Source organism: Heterodontus francisci, chromosome 14 (assembly GCF_036365525.1).
Source record: "Heterodontus francisci isolate sHetFra1 chromosome 14, sHetFra1.hap1, whole genome shotgun sequence".
Classification (NCBI taxonomy): Eukaryota; Metazoa; Chordata; class Chondrichthyes; order Heterodontiformes; family Heterodontidae; genus Heterodontus; species Heterodontus francisci.
The window spans coordinates 29727810-29746815 of NC_090384.1; the positions used below are offsets into that span (position 1 = coordinate 29727810).

The 19006-nt window shown below is 42.6% G+C and overlaps 1 protein-coding gene across 1 annotated transcript in view; it reads right to left on the bottom strand.

Moving 5' to 3' along the window:
• The window catches only part of cat (catalase), a 44026-nt gene that overhangs the window by 3963 nt on the left and 21057 nt on the right, over positions 1 to 19006 (bottom strand). Inside the window, exons 6-11 of the mRNA XM_068045942.1 lie at positions 12710 to 12835; positions 11960 to 12151; positions 9707 to 9859; positions 5506 to 5644; positions 2665 to 2795; positions 371 to 478 (exon numbers count right to left, since the gene is read on the bottom strand). Coding sequence (XP_067902043.1) covers positions 371 to 478; positions 2665 to 2795; positions 5506 to 5644; positions 9707 to 9859; positions 11960 to 12151; positions 12710 to 12835 — 849 coding nt within the window. The remainder of the gene's footprint in view (positions 1 to 370; positions 479 to 2664; positions 2796 to 5505; positions 5645 to 9706; positions 9860 to 11959; positions 12152 to 12709; positions 12836 to 19006) is intronic.

Here is a 19006-nt window from a genome sequence, read left to right on the forward strand (position 1 = left end):
TACTCCTCCTAGGGTCAAAGCCAAAAAGAGACATTGAGAGAACATTAATGTAAAGCTAGTAATACTGTGGTGGCTGTGTGCATGCCCGCACACATATGTACTGCACTTCTGGCAGATTTTAGACTAAACCTTTAATTTTATTCTGTGCCATAAATGGCTGACTCTCCAATGTTTGCCCTGTTGAAACACTCCAAAGAGCTGAGGATTTTAAATCTAGTTTAAATATTAATGTAGTTGGAAACCCACATAGAATACATCAGTTACCTAAATGGAGTTCTGCCATGCTTATGAAATTTGATGAAATATTTGTTTTCTGTTCTCAAACATCCAACAAAAGCCAAGAATATTCTCCACATAGCATTCAACTCACCATTCTGCTCTGAATGAAAAGCTGAGCATCTTTGAGATGACCTGCTATGTTCTCACACAGTCTCCGGCGCTCGTCTGCATTCAGTACGTTCAGATAAAATGCAGTTACCTAGTCCAAAGAACAATCCCATGAAAATTCAAAATCATTGCAATTAGTGCTTGTGCAAGCACATTTCTGGAAAAAAAAATTCACAAATGCCAACAAGTGCTCAACAGTAAGCAAGGACAGACAAAATAAATCAGCACTTCAATTCTGCAGTGGCTTAATGGACTAACTGTATAGCACTTTCAAAGGGCTGGCACAGGCACGAGGGACTGAATGCTTCCCTTCTGTGCTATCAGATTATGATTTTAACTGCAGTGTGGCACCAAGCATCAAGTGGGAAGGGTATATTTTTTAAACTGTAGTCTTTATGAAGTGTGATTGGGTGGCAATGGGAACATCTGCCTGGCCTCAGCCATGCTGGGGGTTAAAAAAAAAAAAGCCAGAGTTAAGATTTAACTGGCAATACACATTTTGACATTGACATCTGGATCAGTCTTGGATGTGACTGCCTGATAAAATGCATTATCCAGACCCAGGCTACTGACACCCATTGAACTGTTGAGGATCACACACATGCACTTTTGACTGTTCTGGTAATTTTTTGGTGGATTGTGCTCATGTAGGTGAGCATTAAAAATAGCAAATGGAACTCCTGGCCACTCTGCCAGCATCAGGTACAGAACAGTTAAGTGTACAGTAAAGTTCTTTGTACTCTGTCCCAACAAGGAGCCTTAGTGCAAATCACTGAATATCAAAGACACTGCTGACTGAAATGTCATTTCCATTTCCCACACTAGGGATCCTCATGAAAGACTCAGAAGCTAGGACTTCATGCTAGTTACTGCCAAATGAGGGCCTCGGTGTTGTGGACACACACCTATGAGGTGCTGGGTTATATGAATTATTATAGGCAGCCATTTGTCCCATTAGCCTGGGCTGGATCAACCCCAAGTCCCAAAGGGTAAACAGGTAGTAAGCAGACCCACTGCAGCCAGTCCCGTGTTTGCATCTCATTTGGTTATAATGTCCCTGTGGGAGACTTGTGGTTATAACACCAGTGTGCTGTAGGACTCCAGTTCTATGTGGTGAACACTATCTCAGACTGGTTTAAATGGAGACCAGTTGTAACCCTGCCACTAAAAACACTAATTGCACTTATGTGCTTCAGGTTACAGATAGAATGCAGACAGTAACTGTCTTTGGGTACAGCCCCCTCTCTCCTCCCCCTCAGTATTTGCCATCTACAATTTGGCAATAATGGGAAAGGTTTTTTTTTTTTAAAAATTCATTCATGGGATGGGAGCATTGCTGGCTAGGCCAGCATTTATCATCCAACCCTAACTGCCCTCGAGAAGGTGGTGGTGATCTGCCTTCTTGAACCGCTGCAGTCCATGTGGGGTAGGTACACCCACAGTGCTGTTAGGAAGGGAGTTCCAGGATTTTGACCCAGTGACAGTGAAGGAACGGCAATATAGTTCCAAGTCAGGATGGAGTGTGCCTTGGAGGGAAACTTGCAGGTGGTAGTGTTCCCATGTAGCTGCTGCCCTTGTCCTTCTAGGTGTTAAAGATCAGGGGTTTGGAAGGTGCTGTCTAAGAAGCCTTGGTGCATTGCCAGAGTGTACCTTGTAGATGGTACACACTGCTGTCGCAGTGCGCCAGTGGTGGAGGGAGTGAATGTTTGTGGATGGGGTGCCAATCAAGCAGGCTGCTTTTGTCCTGGATGGTGTCGAGCTTCTTTTGTTGGAGCTGCACCCATCCAGGCAACTGGAGAGTATTCCATCACACTCCTGACTTGTGCCTTGTAGATGGTGGACAGGCTTTAGGGAAATCAGGTGGAGAATTACGTGCCTTGGACCTGATCTTGTGGCCACAGTATTTATATGGCTACTCCAGTTCAGGTTCTGGTCAATGGTAATCACCTGAATGTTGAACCTTATTCTAAATATTGCAAGTAATTGAAGTTAGCAAAAAACAGTATTGCTCTCTTTCCCATCATGAGCTGCTGGCTCAATTTTTTTTGTACATTTACAAAAAGCAGCAAACAGCTAATATGGCATGACCCAACATCAAACAGAAACACTCCCAGCCCCACACACAACCTTAGTAAACTAGAAAAAGATCCAGTCACCATGTAAGCAAGGCTTACTAAACATGGGGTAATTTTTGCTGTGTAGAGAGGAGGGATAGCAGGAAGAGAAAGAAAAGCAAAACTTTCATGCAGTGAGTAGCTCAAACTCTATTGCACTCACCTGGGAGTAATCATCATCATCAGCAGTGTTGTACCGAGCAACATCATTTGTTACAGCCAAGTTGTGCTCCATAACCAGAGGCTGACATGCAGGGGCACTAAAGCTATTCGGATAATAGTTTGGTACTCCACCTACACCAGGGAACAGATGATCAGAGTTTTATTTTTAAAGATTACAGTAACTTTCTTTGAGAGAGAACACTGGTGCTCCAATATGTTGCTTATTGAAGGGCAGAATAGATTCACCTCAAATCATCACCTGCTGAGTTCATCATCTCAACCACCTTTCAAGAAAAAAGGTGGTAACTGCGTCCAGCCACTTTACTGGAGGGGGACAGGATCAGTCCAGACTCAAGCAGCATAACAATGGGAAATTGTCCCTACTGCCACCAGGTCAGAAGGGGGGGGCAGGGAACAAGAACAAGAATCAGTAATCCTATTCCTTTACTATCCACTGATTCCTGCTGTATGATGTGTATATGTGACCAGTGAGACAGCTGTGATGCCCCACAGCCAGATAACCCAATGCCATTCACAGTTCAAATTCTCAAATGAAAGGCCTGCCAACACCATAAAACGGTATCCCAAGAGTGAATCTTTAGGTTATGAAAAGTCATTAATTTCACCATTTATTAGGCAGACAGTAGTACAAGTCAAGGTGTTGATTTTAGATAATAAAGTGACAGCACGTCTAGTGTACCTACAATTCTCCAAGGAACACTCAACCCCAGATCAGCAATGGTACTCTCCAAAACACAACACTGCACTGAGCAATTTCTCTGCAATTCATCTTCACAGACATGAAGCAAGCAATTCAAGACACATATTGGCAGAGACCAAAGAGCAGCTCAGCTGCTTTACTGAGAAACAGGTTGTGGGACCCAAGAAACCTCTGCAACTCCTTTTAGTTCAGTATGACTGAAATCAAACTGCCCTAAAATCAGGTTATTTGTCTTGCGCAAGTGATGTTTATACCACCCTCATGATAAAATAGTTCTCTGTATAATCAGACTGTGTCCTTTGGACTCCCTGACTCTGCCAGAGATAATAGGATCGAAAAATAGAGTTAAAACCTGTAAGTATGCAAATAGTTTAGCTACATACTGTTGAAAGCTATACCTCAACCAGCTGCCTCCAACTACTACGTAATTGAATGATGAGAAAGCTCAAGGGCATTAATGATCTTTCACTGCTGCCTCTTGAAAGCAAGGGAAAAAAAAAGTGTTAAAAAAACTTCCATTAGTGCTTAATGTTCAAATATGAAGCTAGGCAGGATTGCATCACTCTAATCAGCAGCATGGGATCAAAGGCAAATGCTATGGAAATAGATGTCCTTGATTTTAGTGATTAGACTTGCTTTTTTGAAAAACACTTTACAACAGCACTCACTGGGGCCTTGTTAATCACACGAAAAGCTTTTAAAAACCCAATCTGCTCAATTTTTAAACTCAAATTTTTGGAGGGGTACATAATACCTGTTCAGATTTAAAAATCGGAGGAGATTCACAAGAATTTCTTGTATTCTTAAGGGATGCAGGTGCTGCTGGCAAGAGTAGCATTTGTTGCCCATCCCAATTGCCCTCGATGACTGAATGGTTTGCTAGGCCATTTCAGTGGGCAGTTTAGTCAACTGCATTGCTATGGGTCTGGAGTCATATGTAGGCCAGACCAGGTAAGGATAGCATATTTCCTTCCCTGAAGGACATTAGTGAACCAGATGACAATGGATGATGCCATTACTGACTAGCTTTCAATTCCAGATTTTTATTAATGGAATTTAAATTCCACCAGCTGCCATGATGAGATTTGAACCATGCCTCTGATAGTTCAGTGACATTACCAACTGACTGCCACCTCTCCCCAAGGATGTTTTCAGGACTGGAATATTTTAGCTGTGCAGAAAGATTGGATAGGCTGGGGTTGTTTACTTTCACAGAGGCTATGGGGAGATTTAATTGAGGTGCATTAAATTATGAAGGCCCTAAATACAGTGAATAGAAAAGGGCCTATTTCCCTTAGCAGAGGTGTCAATAACCAGTAGGCATAGATTTAAAGTAATTGGTAGAAGGATTTGAGGGGAGCAGAGGATAAATGTTTTCACGGAGGATGGTGGGAGTCTGGAAGTCACTATCTGAAAAGGGTGGTGGAGACAAAAACCTTCATCACACTTAAACACTTGGATATGTACTTGAAGTACTGTAACCTACAGGGCTACAGACCAAGAGCTGGAAATCAGGATTAGCTAGATAGTTTTTTCGTCTGGCTGATACAATGGGCCAAAATGGACTCCTTCAGTACCAGAAATTTCTACAATTCTATGAAATCTCAATGATGCTTGTCCCTATTCTTCCATGTCACTGAATTCTACCCCCACTTCAGTCTCTTTAGACAATGGCATAGGTGGGCATCAATGCTGCTCTTAGCTCTCCCGCAGCAAAGACTGGGTAGTCACTGAGAAATTACATGATGACACCTCACTGACCATCACTGCAGCACCTCACTCCATGTTTTGATGAAAAGCAAAATCTCAAAAATAAAATGCTTCTTTCACACCATTTATAACCAAGATGACCTGCTCCCAGGCTGCCAAATGGATACCAAAACCAGGCAATATCAGACTTTACCTTCTCAATGCCTTGATTCCACTGACACTATCCTACAGCACCACAACTAAAATCTGCAACTCAGCTGCTTGCTGAAAGACATGCTCAGGAAATACACCGATGTTAGACAACACTGATATGAATATCTCAGTCCAAAGTACTGGGCCTATACTAGAACAAAATACTGAGACCAAGTAGCACAGAAGCGGATACTGTCAGGGGAAGGTTTAAATGCTTACCCTGGTTATCAGTTGAGCACATGGGTCCATCTCTCTGGTAGTTAGCCACACGACACTTAAATGGGCAGTTCACAGGAAGCTGACGATAGTTAGTGCCCAGGCGGTGCCTGTGAGTGTCAGGGTACGAAAACAAGCGACCCTATAAAAGAATGGGAGAAAAATGAGAAAATTGCCACACATCCATTCACACAGACCCTAGACCACTGATTCATGGAATCTATACCTACTTTAATGTTGAGAACCCCCTTTTCAAAAAGTTTAAAATCTGGAATTCCTAAAAGCAAGATGAAGAGCTTTCTGCAACAATGTGGTCAAGTCATCCCAACACAACTGTCCACAAGTTGCACAAATACAGCCAGCCCTGCCACTTAAATCAGCAGGAAAAGTGGAGGTATGATTATGGACATCGGTCAGTGAGCACCACAATTCTCTTTTCTACTTTGTTCCCCCGAAGTTTGGAAATCACATGTCCTAATTAGGGTTTTAATAAGTTAGTTTACGGTTTAGCAGTTTAGTCCCCGACCCCTTTTTGATCTGAATTCATCTTGTTCCCTTAGACTTCTCAAGGCACACCCAACCTCATTCCATCCCAAATACAATCAGAAAAGTTCAACATAAATTGTTAGTTTTATCTCCTACACTATAAAGGGAATACTTTATAAAAGGACTAATAGATTATAGATAAAATTTAGTCAAGAAAACCCAGACCTTCAAAAGAAGCCATGGTGGGAAGTTGACAACTCAAATGGAGTTGGTTACATATATGAACATAAAAAAATATATATATAAAACGAAAGTTTTGCTATCTGAATTGATGCATTAACAAACAGAACCATTCAACCCACAGGAAGCAGACTCAGACTCTCCCACACCAATCTTCCAGAATTCCAATCTCAATGACACCAGGGGGAAATGACAAGCAATAGCCTGATCATTTCTTCCAATGCACAGGATGGGGAAAAGGAGACGCAGGCACTTTCCTGATAAGTGTGTTCACAGTAGATTGGCAGAGACCACATGAGGCAATACCAGAAACAAATGCCAACAAAAGCAACATACATAACTGCACCAACATTAATTTTGAAAAGTTTACATTTTGTGCCAAATCTGTACACTTCAGAAACTATTTAAAACACAGAACTGAGTACCATATAATTACAGGCAATAGCAGGCAAAACAAACAGCTGAAGGTGAAGCAGAAAAGGATCAGGGCACAATAGCAGATCCAACAAAAAATCAGTGGGAAGCAGTAAGCAAAGCTAGCAAATAGCTTAACTATAGCCAGAGGTCAGAGGAGTATAGATTAGAAGTCACCCTAAAGTTAAGGTCCTAGCCAGACCTCAATTCAGTGTTTTGTTTTAGTCAAGGCATTCAATTTATGAAGGAAGCATTTCGAAGAGACACAAGGCTGAAGGGTAGTTACAAGGTATGAATAAAGGATGATGAACTACAGCTCTTGAGCTCTGAAAAGGGAGAGACAGGGAAAACTGCATACAAGGGATAAAAGCCAGCTTCTTTCACAGAAAAATGTTCCAGCTCATTCTATTATAACTGTTAAATCAGTGACCCAGTGTCAGGGAAGAACCAAGCAAGCCATTGAATTCAAACATAAATCATGTGATTTAATCAAATTTTTAAATCAGAAGTACTTTTTAAAATTACAATTATCTAAACCTCAGGTTCCCTGCCACTTCTTGAAGGTATTTGATCAGTTTTTTTTTTTTCCAAATTAGGGAAGGTTTTCCCTATAGCTTTTGATGACAGTCTATGAAGCCTACACAAAAATCATCACTATGCAAGAGTCATATATAGAGTCCATGCCAGCTCTCTATGGAGCAGCCAGTCAGTCCCACTCCCCTGCTCTATCCCTGTAGTCCTGCAAGTTCCCTTCAAGTGGCCATCCAAAAGGGGTAGATGAGTGTGGAATGAGATACAAAAAGATCAGCCATGATCTTATTGAATGGTGGAGCAGGCTAGAAGGGTCAAATGACCTACTTCTAATTCCTAATTCTTATGTCCGTACTTCCTTTTGAAAGCATTGATCATCTCCGCTTCCACCCCCTTGTGGGCAGCAAGTCCCAGGTCATTACCACTTGCTACATAAAAAAAAAGTTCCTCCTCACATTCCCCCAGCATCTCTTACCCAAAATCTTCAATCTGTATCCCCTAGTCCTTGTACCATTAGTTAATGAAAACAGTTTTTCCTTGTCTAACTTATCCAAGCCTATCATAATCTTGTACACTTCCATTAAATCTCCCCTTAATCGCCTTTGCTTGAAGGAGAACAAACCCAGATTTTTCAAACTAACTTTGTAACCATTCTGGTAAATCTCCTCAGCACCCTCACATCCTTCCTAAAATGTGGTGACCAGAACTGGACAATACTCTAATTGGGGCCTAACCAGAGCTTTACAAAAAGGTTCAGCACAACTTCCCTGCTTCTGTACTCAATGCTTCTGTTTGATGAAGCCCAAGATCCCACATGCTTTACTAACTACTCTCTCAATAAGTCCTGCCACCTTCAAAGATCAATGCACATGAACCCCCAGGTCCTTCTACTCCAGCACACTCTTTAGAACTGTGCCATTAAGTATATATTGCCTCTCCCTATTCCTACTGCTAAAATGCATCACTTCACACTTCTGTACTAAAATTTCATCTGCCCATTCTGCTAGCTATTTGTCCTATTGCAGCCAGTTCATATCATCCTCACTGTTTGCCACAACTCCAAGTTTGGCATCATTAGAATTTTGAAATTTGCCACTGTATTCCACAACCCAAGTCATTTATTTATATATAAACAAAAAAGCAATGGTTCCAGCACTTGTACAATAATTTGCAAATACTGTGCTAACTCATCACTTTGGACTAAGCCAAGTTTAATTCCTTCCATAAAAATATGTTACATTGCTGCTGCTCTAAGCTAGTCCCATTACCATTTTAAAAAGTATGATTAACAATTAACTCTAAATCAAAGCCTATTGCAGGGCTATTCTGCCAATGACTGAAATAAAGTGGTTTGGTTCCAGGAACATTCTGCATTTACCTAGCTATCCTGGTCAAGTGAAAATGCTCAGACACAAGCAAATATGGCTCAGTTGCAAGCACAGTCCGAAACATGGAAGACAAACAAACAGATCCAGGCTTTTGAAAGGAAATAAACATAAGACATTACAGATAAAATATATTGAGAAAAAAAAATAAATGCACAACACTACTTCAACAAATACAGGATATAGTTAGAGCTTGTGAAAGGAAAGTTTACGAATTGATTCAAAGAGTAACCAAACCAGTTTAAAAAAAAAAGAAATTCAAGTTATTTCTATTTTGGATCAGAGCCAAGATGGGCTGAATGTCCTCCCTCACCCATGTCCATCTTGACAGCCCAGCACTGCATCAGGTGATGTATTTATCCACTGAGCCACCAAGGAAGTATTCTGCTGAATAGTTGAACATGTTTTTTTCTTTTAATCATATCCATTATAGGAATATAGCCTGGTGGTGAGAGGTGGGGGTGGGGAGAAAGACAAAAATGCACAGGATGTACATTCAATCCAGAAAGAGACTCCATACAACTCAGACATCCACAATTCTAGAATACATCTTGTAGAATACTGCTCCCGATAATGTTATACAAGTACTACGCTGCATTAATTACAAAAAAAAAAATACTGCAAGCTGGGAATAATTGCAAGACAGTATTTACTACAGCCCTAGTTTTCCCGAGGCCATTAAGAGTCAACTACATAGTATGGTACTGGAGACAGATGTCGACCAGAATGGGAAGGGTCCCCTTCCCTGGAAGGGATTTGTGGACTATGTCTTTTTTTTAAAAAACCTGTTGTTTTCATGACTAGATTTACTAAATTCAATTTCATGTGATCACAATGGGTTGCTAGCCCAGTAAATTGCACCAATATGACAGATAAGACACTGATTAAAATCCAGCAATTTCACCATATTGCACCAAGTAGCCTTGGCTGTACCCAAGAGCAAAGGCAAGCAAAAGCTGATGGGACAACCATATCTTGAATGCTCTCACTTGCCTCTGAAGTGTCAGTTTTAGAGTAGCTGTGCCAGAAACAGATTTGCTTTGAACCAGGAAAGGGGGAATGCCAGAGATAATATACATTGAATGGAGTTTCAATCCCCTCTTTTAAAAGGAAAAAAAAAAAGAGAAGCCCGCGTTTTTAAACCATACCTGTAGCATCTTGTCAGGACTAGGTTCAATGCCTGGCGGCATGTTGCTGGGATCAAAAGCTATTTGTTCCACATCTGTAAAGTAATTGACTGGGTTCTTGTTGAGGACCAACTGCCCCACAGGGATTAGTGGGAACTCCTTGTGCGGCCAAACCTGGGAATGAAACAAAGCTACTTTTAATTAGGGGGGGGAAAAAAAACCCAATTTTGTTCACATAGAGGACTATGGTCAATCTTGCCTACCCTTCCAAACCTCAGATTCCTTTATGATTAAGGAACCAAAAGTACTGTACCTCTTCCTAACAGAAATTCATCCAGTCCTTTATAAAAATCCAAGATTTTCCTGCTTCATCACTCTTCCAAGTTATAGGTTCCACAACTCCATTAGTCTTTTGCTAAAATCAAAGTTGGCTAAAATACTTATGTCCTGGCCTTCTTAAAATTAAACTATGTCCCTAGCCCCTCAGATCCTGCACCCAAGAAAAATCCAAATTCTCCTAAACATCCTCTGTGCCTCCTCAAGTTAGGCAATCTTTGCTCATTACTAAACTTGCTATGGCTGAGTTATCAGCTTCAGCCTGCTTCTGAAGCTCCCTCCAATAATTCTACATTTTTCCTGTAATATGAAGAGCAAAACTGACCACAGAACCTGAGGCAACTGCAAAGCTGAAAGCAATTTCAGGATCACCTCTATACTTGTCACACACAGCTATACATTCCAACATTTGCTTCCTTCACTGCCTGCAAAAACTGAACCACTTGTTTTAATGACCTACCCAGCCTGCAAGAAATGGCTGTCTAATAACCTTATAAATCTTAAACTAATTGCATCTTTTAGAAATAGTTCCCTCCTTCAAGATTCTAGAGCAGGCAGCTAGGACAGCATAGACCTGTAATCTCTGCTAAGGACATGACTCTAGCACAGGCTTTGAAACAATCCTAAAGCTGATAAGACGGAGCCTGGTACACTCTGGAGAAGCGTCTGACAGAAATTTACAAGTGATACGAAGCTTGAGACAAGGTGAAAGGGAACTTCAGGGGACAACGTGATGGGCATAGGAGTAGTTTACTTTTAGTATCTAATTTCCAATTGCCCAATCATCAAGGGACAAACAAGTGATTGGCATAGGGTAAACAGCCAGGCCCTAGACAGAGTATATAAACAGGTGCATGGGAGGCAAATAGTCTTTGAAGGACAGGAGGGGAGCTTCACAAAGCTCTACTTTGGCCTAGCAATTTGGTTATTGCAAGACAACTGAGGACCCAGAGGAGTGAAGAGATCACCAACACCTCACCTGCCTCATCTATCGGAGACTGCCAAAGCTGTTCTGTCCCACCATATGATCTGGGATCAGTAATCCATTCAACCTGTTACGGGTCATATGTTGTCTCTATTTAGCTTATGCATAATCAGATTATTTAAGCTGTTACTTAATAAAACGGCTTTAAAATCACAATGAGTTCAACCCCCTCCTTTGGGTATCGAACCTTAATCTTACAACCTGTTGACAGAAGAGGAGGATGATGATCAACTTGTGTATTAATAAGGAAAGGATACTGCCAGTGCAGGGCAGAAAACTGACCACTCACTATAGTTCAATCAAATTTGTTTAGTTCAGAAGGATTTGTTCCAGCTCCTTCGTCCCTTCATTGGACTGTTAGGATTGCTGCAATTAGGATTTCTCGTGTAATAGACCCTGATAAGATCTTTTTAAAAAGTGGAATACTGCAAGAACTATATTGGTAGAATGTATACCACAGAGATCTTGATTTATTGGGGTGGGGGTGGGGGGGGGGGGGGGGGGGGTGGGGGGGGTAGGAGTGAGCATTACCAACCACAGTCAGACCAATCCCGACTCCTGTCGGAGGAGCAGTGGAGGAACTCAATTTTTACTTTGTTGCTTTGAAAGCTAAACAGCAATTTCAAAGTTAGCAAACAGGACAGTCCAGAAATCTTTACATCATTAAGGAATTTACTACAACTTTATTTTATCATAAACACTTCAGAATGAGTTTCTATTGATCTTTGAGTTAAGTGGCATTGAAATTACAAGTTCAATTAGGGCTCAGAGGCTTCAGCCTGAATGGATGAATAGTTCAGTATCAAATGTGTCTGGCAGCTGAACCCAACAGGCTTAGACCATACGTTAATTCTGCTTTCCTGCTGGAAGAAACCCACAGCCCTGAGCATCTTGCTTAGAGATTTTTTTTTTTATAAAAAGCTGTTCGTAATCTGCAAAGCACAGGAGCTGACCTTAGTCAAATCAAAGGGGTTCCACCGATGCACTTCAGCTTCCTGAAAGCTCATGACTTGGATATACAAAGTCCAGGATGGACAATTTCCTGTTGCAATGGCATTGTAGAGATCACGAATGGAATAGTCAGGGTCTTCAGAAGCCAGCTGACTAGCTGCCTCTACAGCAAGATTTCTGATGCCTTGATTTGTCTGTGAAAAACCATTATTAAATTTTATCAATTCAAATAATTACATCTGCACTTTTGCTTTGGGTTTTGGAACCTTGACAAATCATTTTGTGCTGCTCTCATTTCCTTTTAAGGGCACTAACTATGATTAGATATTCAAACTAAAATTAAAACTATGTTTGCAATGAGAGATATTACATATTTTTAGGCCAATCACTCCCCAATTCTAGTCTAGTCGGCATGATGTAATGCCACCTCCAAAAAGGATCTTTATCCAAGCCTTTTACAGATAAATATAACTTATTCCCCTTCATCAGCCTCCTCCCAACCTGGGCTTGTTATTTTTCTTGTTGTGGGGTGTGAAAGTTAGTGGCAGATCCGCAGTTCATGCAGTCTTTAGTTGTAGAGAAGTTAGCACCAAACCTTACTCAAGAAGTTGACACAGACTGACTGCATTATGCAGATCACTGGGAGACATAATATCTAAATTCGATCCCTAAAAAATTAGCAATGTGAGCCTCTACCAAAACCCTTCTCAACCAAAATTAGAACTGCAAACCAATAATCAGTTGTACTATACCTTAAAATGAAATTTGCAATACACGGCTTCTTTTTTGCTATTTACTAGCTTGAAGGTATGTGACCCATATCCATTCATATGACGAAATCCGTCGGGAATTCCACGGTCACTATACAGGAAGCTGATCTAGTGAATAGAAACAGAATCTAAAAAAGATATCCAGTGCATGCCACAGCTAATTCAGCAGAGGCTCAAGAGCCAGTCTCTCAACCACCTTTGTGACTGGGCAAGATGTGGAGCAGGGACATTACAGAGATTAAAATAAACACATTTAACAGCATCACATGGAAATATTTCCCAGTGGGAAACAAAATTACAAATACAACTAAAAACAGACTGCTTACAATCCTATCAATATTGCCAAGACAAGGAGAGCAGCAACAAATCTGAACAAAGTCAAGACAATTCTAATTCTGAACAATGGGAATTAAGAGCAATGACTGATTCAGATTCGATGCATTAAAGCTGCTAATTCTCACTTTCTGTACCTAACAGAAAGGAGTTTGCTTGTACTGAGCCACTTTCAGCCTTAAAAATATAAAGAGAGGAGACTGAGTGAGACCAGCAGTGTTTAAAAAGTGCTTCTTTAAAAAGGCAAACAGTAATGTCAGAGGAGAGCTGCAAGGTGATTGGTTGGTGAGTTGCAGCTGTTAGAATACCATTAAAAAAAAGGGAAAGTTGCTTTTTGCTGTTGGAAAAAAAATCTCTGGTGATAATGTGAGTACTAATAAAGTGTTTTTTTTTTAAAATAAGGACTTTGGATTGAAGTGGGTAGAACAAGGCCCCTAGCATAATTAGTTTTTTTTTAAATTAAGGGAGTAACTAATTAACCCAAGGGTAAGTCATGGCAGGAGAGCTCAGCCCCGTGATATGCTCCTCCTGTGCTATGTGGCAAATCAGGGACGCTTCCAGTGTCCCTGATGACCATGTGTTCAGGAAGTGCATCCATCTGCAGCTACTGGCTACCCGCATTACCGAGCTAGAGCTGCGGGTGGATTCACTGGAGCATCCATGATGCTGAGGACGTCGTGGATAGCAAGTTTAGCAAGGTGGTCACACCGCAGGTAATGGCTGCATAGACAGAAAAGAGATGGTGACCAGACAGAGCAGTAGGCGCAGGCAGGTAGTGCAGGGGTCCCCCTGTGGCCATCCCCCTCTCAAACAAATATACTGCTTTGGATACTGTTGGGGGGTGGGGAAGAATGACCTTCCAAGGGAAAGCAGCAACAGCCAAATTCATGGTACCATGCAGGGCTCTGCTGCAAAGCAGCGGAGGAAAAGGGGTAGAAGAGGTATAGTGACAGGGGATTCTATCATAAGGGGTACATATAGGCATTTCTGCGGCCACAAACGAGACTCCAGGATGGCATGTTGCCTCCATGGTGCTAGGGTCAAGGATGTCTCGGAGCGGCTGCAGGACATTCTGAAAGGGGAGGGTGAGCAGCCAGAGGTCGTGATCCATATTGGTACTAACGACATGGGCAGGAAGAGAGGTGAATGCGTGACTGAAGAGCTGGTGTAGGCAGGAGCGCTTCAGCTACTTGGATCATTGGGATCTCTTCTGGTGCAGAGGTGACCTGTACAAGACTTACAGGGTGCACCTAAACGGGAGGGGGACCAATATCCTTGCGGGGAGGTTTGCTAGTACTACTCGGGAGGGTTTAAACTAGTCTTGCAGTGGGGGGGGGGTGGGACCCAAAGTAGTAGTCGCTCAGATGAGATAGTTGAGGCAAATGTAGAGGTTAAAGCAAGTCCAGTAGGCAGCCTGTTAGGGGCAGAATAGGGAGCGTGGAAGGTCTGGTAGGCTAAACTGCATTTACTTTAATGCAAGAAGCCTTACAGGCAAGACAGATGAACTCAGAGCATGGATCTGTACATGGGATTGAGATATTATAGCTATTATGGAAACGTGGTTGAGGGATGAGCAGGACTGACAGCTCAATGTTCCGGGGGTACCGATGCTTCTGGCATGACAGAGGTGGAGGTAAGAGAGGAGGGGGGTTGCACTATTGATTAGGGAGGACATCACAGCAGTACTTAGAGAGGATATCCTGGGGGAAAATGTCCAGCGAGGCCATATGGGTAGAACTTAGAAATAAGAAAGGGGTGATCACTTTGATGGGATTATACTATAGGCCCCCCAATAGTCAGAGGGAATTGGAGGAGCATATATGTAGGGAAATCAGATAGGTGTAGGAATTATAGGGTTGTAATAGTTGGTGATTTTAACTTCCCTAATATTGACTGGGATTGCCTTAGTGCTAAGGGATCAGATGGGGAAGAATTTGTTAAGTGTGTCCAGGATAGTTTTCTGAAGCAGTATGTGGATGGCCCTAATAGAGAAGGGGCTACACTCTACCTCCTCTTTAGGAAATGAGGCTGGGCAGCTGGTTGATGTGTCAGTGGGGGAGTACTTTGGGACCAGTGACCATGACTATTAGCTTCAAGATAGTTATGGAAAAGGATAGGACTGGTCCTCAGGTTGAAGTCCTAAATTGGGGGAAGGCTAATTTCAATGGCATTAGACAGGAACTCTCAAAAGTTGAATGGGAGAGGCTGTTTACAGGTCAAGGGACATCTGGCAAGTGGGAGGCTTTTAAAAGTGAGATCGGAAGAGTTCAGGGCCGGCTTGTTTCTGTTAGATGGAAGGAAAAGGCTGGCAAGTTTAGGGAACCTTGGTTGACTAGGGATATTGAGGGTCTGGTCAGGACAAAGGAGGCATATGTCAGGTATTGGCAGCAGGGATCAAGCCAGTCCCTCAAGTATGGGGATGTAGGAGTACACTTAAGAAGGAAATTAGGAGGGCAAAAAGGGGCCATGAGATTTCCCTGGCAGATAAAAGGAGAATCCTAAAAGATTCCATAAGTATATTAAGAGTAAAAGGGTAGCTAAGGAAAGAGTAGGTCCCCTTAAGGATCAGTGTGGTAATCTGTGTGGAGCCATGGGAAATGGGCGAGGTCTGAAATGAATATTTCTCGTCCGTCTTTAGCGTGGAGGTGGTCATGGAAGCTAGTGAGTTCAAGGGAAGGAACACAGATATCCTGGAGCATTTCAACATTACAAAAGGAGGTGGTGTTGGAGGTTTTGAAGTGCATTGAAGGTGGATAAATCCCCAGGGCCTGACCAGGTGTATCCTAGGATGCTATGGGAAGCAAGGGAGGAGATTGCTGGAGCCCTGGCAGAGATTTTTGTATCATCGTTAGCCACGGGTGAGGTACCGGAAGACTGGAGGATAGCTAATGTTGTGCCTTTATTTAAGAAGGGCAGCAGGGATAAGCCAGGGAACTACAGGCCGGTGAGCCTTACATCAGTGGTGGGAAAGTTATTGGAAGGGATTCTGAGAGACAGGATTTATATGCATTTGGAAAGGCATGGTCTGATTAGGGATAGTCAGCATGGCTTTGTGCGTGGGAAATCATGTCTCACGAATTTGATTGAGTTTTTCGAGGAGATGACCAAGAGGATTAACAAGGACAGGGCGATGGACGTTGTCTACATGGACTTTAGCAAGGCCTTTGACAAGGTCCCGCATGGTAGGCTGGTCCAGAAGGTTTGAACACATGGGATCCAGGGTGAGCTAGCCAATTGGATACAAAATTGGCTTGGTGATAGGAGGCAGAGGGTGGTAGTGGAGGGTTGTTTTTCCAGATTGGAGACCTGTGACCAGTGATGTGCCGCAGGGATCGGTGCTGGGCCCTCTGTTGTTTGTCATATATATTAATGACTTGGATGTGAATGTGAGGGGCATGATTAGTAAGTTTGTAGATGACACCAAAATTGGTGGTATAGTGGACAGTGAAGAAGGTGGTCTCAGGTTACAACAGGATATAGATAAACTGGGAAAGTGGGCAAGGGAGTGGCAAATGGTATTTAACACAGACAAGTGCAAAGTGATGCATTTTGGGAAGTTAAGCCAGGGAAGGACATATACAGTGAATGGCAGGGCCCTGGGGAGTGTTCTTGAGCAGAGACACCTTGGGGTGCAAGTACATAGTTCCCTGAAAGTGGTAACAGATAAGACAGGGTGGTCAAGGTGGCATACAACAGGCTTGCCTTCAATCGGCCGAGGCATTGAGTACAAGAGTTGGGACGTCATGTTACAGTTGTACATAACATTGGTTAGGCCTCATTTGGAGTGCCGTGCGCAGTTCTGGTCGCCGCACTACAGGAAAGATGTGATTAAGCTAGACAGGGTGCAGAAAAGATTCACAAGGATGTTGCCTGGTTTGGAGGGCTTGAGTTATAAAGAGAGAGAGATTGGATAGGCTGGGTCTGTTTTCGCCTGGTGCGAAGGAGGCTGAGAGGGGACATGATAGAGGTATATAAAATTATGAGGGGCATAGATAGGGTAGATAGCCAGAGCCCGTTTCCCATGGTAGGGGTGAATAAAACTAGAGGGCATAGATTTAAGGTGAGAGGTGAGAGGGAGGAGGCTCAAAGAGGATCAAAGGGGTAAATTTTTCACAAAGAACAGTGGGCATCTGGAATGAGCTGCCTGAGGTGGTGATGGAGGCAGGAACAGTAACGACATTTAAGAGGCATCTGGACAGATACTTGAATGAGCAAGGCATAGAGGGATATGGAATTAATACAGGCATGTGGGATTAGTATAGATAGGCATTATGGTCAGCATAGACGCGGTGGGCCGAAGGGCCTGTTTCTATGCTGTACGACTATGACTATGACTCGATAACCACAACCATCTTCCTTTGCGCTAGGTAGGATTCCAGCCAGCGGAGGGCTTTCCCCCTGATTCCCATTGACCTTAGTTTTGCTCGGGCTCCTTGATGCCGTATTCAGTCAAATGCTGCCTTGATGTCAAGGGCAGTCACTCTCACCTCAGCTCTTTTGTCCATGTTTGAACCAAGGCTGTAATGAAGTCAGGAGTTGAGTGGCCCTGGCGGAACCCAAACTGAGCGTCACTGAGCAGGTTATTGCTAAGCAAGTGCCGCTTGATGGCACTGTTGATGACACCTTCCATCACTTTACTGATGATTGAGTGTAGGCTGATGGGGCGGTAATTGGCCGGGTTGGACTTGTCCTGCTTTTTGTGTACAGGACATACCTGGGCAATTTTCCACATTGCCGGGTAGATGCCAGTGTTGTAGCTGTACTGGAACAGTTTGGCTAGGGACGCGGCAAGTTCTGGAGCACAGGTCTTCAGTACTATTGCCGGAATATTGTCAGGGCCCATAGCTTTTGCAGTATCCAGTGCCTTCAGTCGTTTCTTGATATCACGCAGAGTGAATCGAATTGGCTGAAGTCTGGCATCTGTGATGCTGGGGACTTCAGGAGGAGGCCGAGATGGATCATCAACTCGGCACTTCTGGCTGAAGATTGTTGCAAATGCTTCAGCCTGATCTTTTTATGGTCAGCATGGACACAGTGGGCCTGTGTCTATGCTGTACAACTGACTAAATAAGCTGCACCTGGTGTTAGATCCTATACCTGAGCTTCAGCTTTATGTCCCACCCACCCTTTCATAGCAAGCTTCCAAGAAAATCTAAAGCTACCTTCAAAGATTTAGTTTTCAGTTTTTCCTTAGTCCCTTAATAAAATCTCATTTTAATTCTCCACCTTGCTTCCACTCTCGCTTCCGTCTTCAACAAAGTTAAAACGCAAGCTTGAGGAACAGCAGCTCGTCTTTCAATTTGGTGCTTTACAGCCTTCTAGACAGAGCATTGAGTTCGATAATTTCAGATCACAATCTCTGCCCTTATTGTTTCCGGTTTTTCTTCCATTTACACCTGTAGGCAGATCTGGTTTCCTTACTTGTCCCATTACCACCCACTTTTGCCTTACATCATTACATTTGTCATTTAATCTCTGTCTTTCACACGTGTTCTTTTACCCAACCTCCCCTCTTTCACTTACTTAGAACCCATTACATCTCTAACTTTTCCCAGTTCTGATAAAGGTCACTGACCACAACGTCAATTCTGTTTCTCTCTTCAAAGATGCTGCTAGACCTGCTAAGCATGCCCAGCATTTTATTTTTATTTCAGATCTCCAGCGCCCACAGTATTTAGCTTCTGTCTCAATTTTAAATTCACTCCCAGATTTTTAAAAAAAAAAATCAATCATGCAAATGTTTACAGCTTCTCAAAACATTGAAATCTTGTCATTTATGATGCTTTGTGATAATTTTTAGATCTTAGAGCTCCTTTATGACATGGAATCTCCCACATCACTAATTCTTAACATCGGAAACAAAAACAAAAAAAGTGAAAAATTTGCAGGAAACTTAAGAAAACCAAGTTACTTTCTAGAGGAAAAAAAGTGGGGCATTTCAGACAT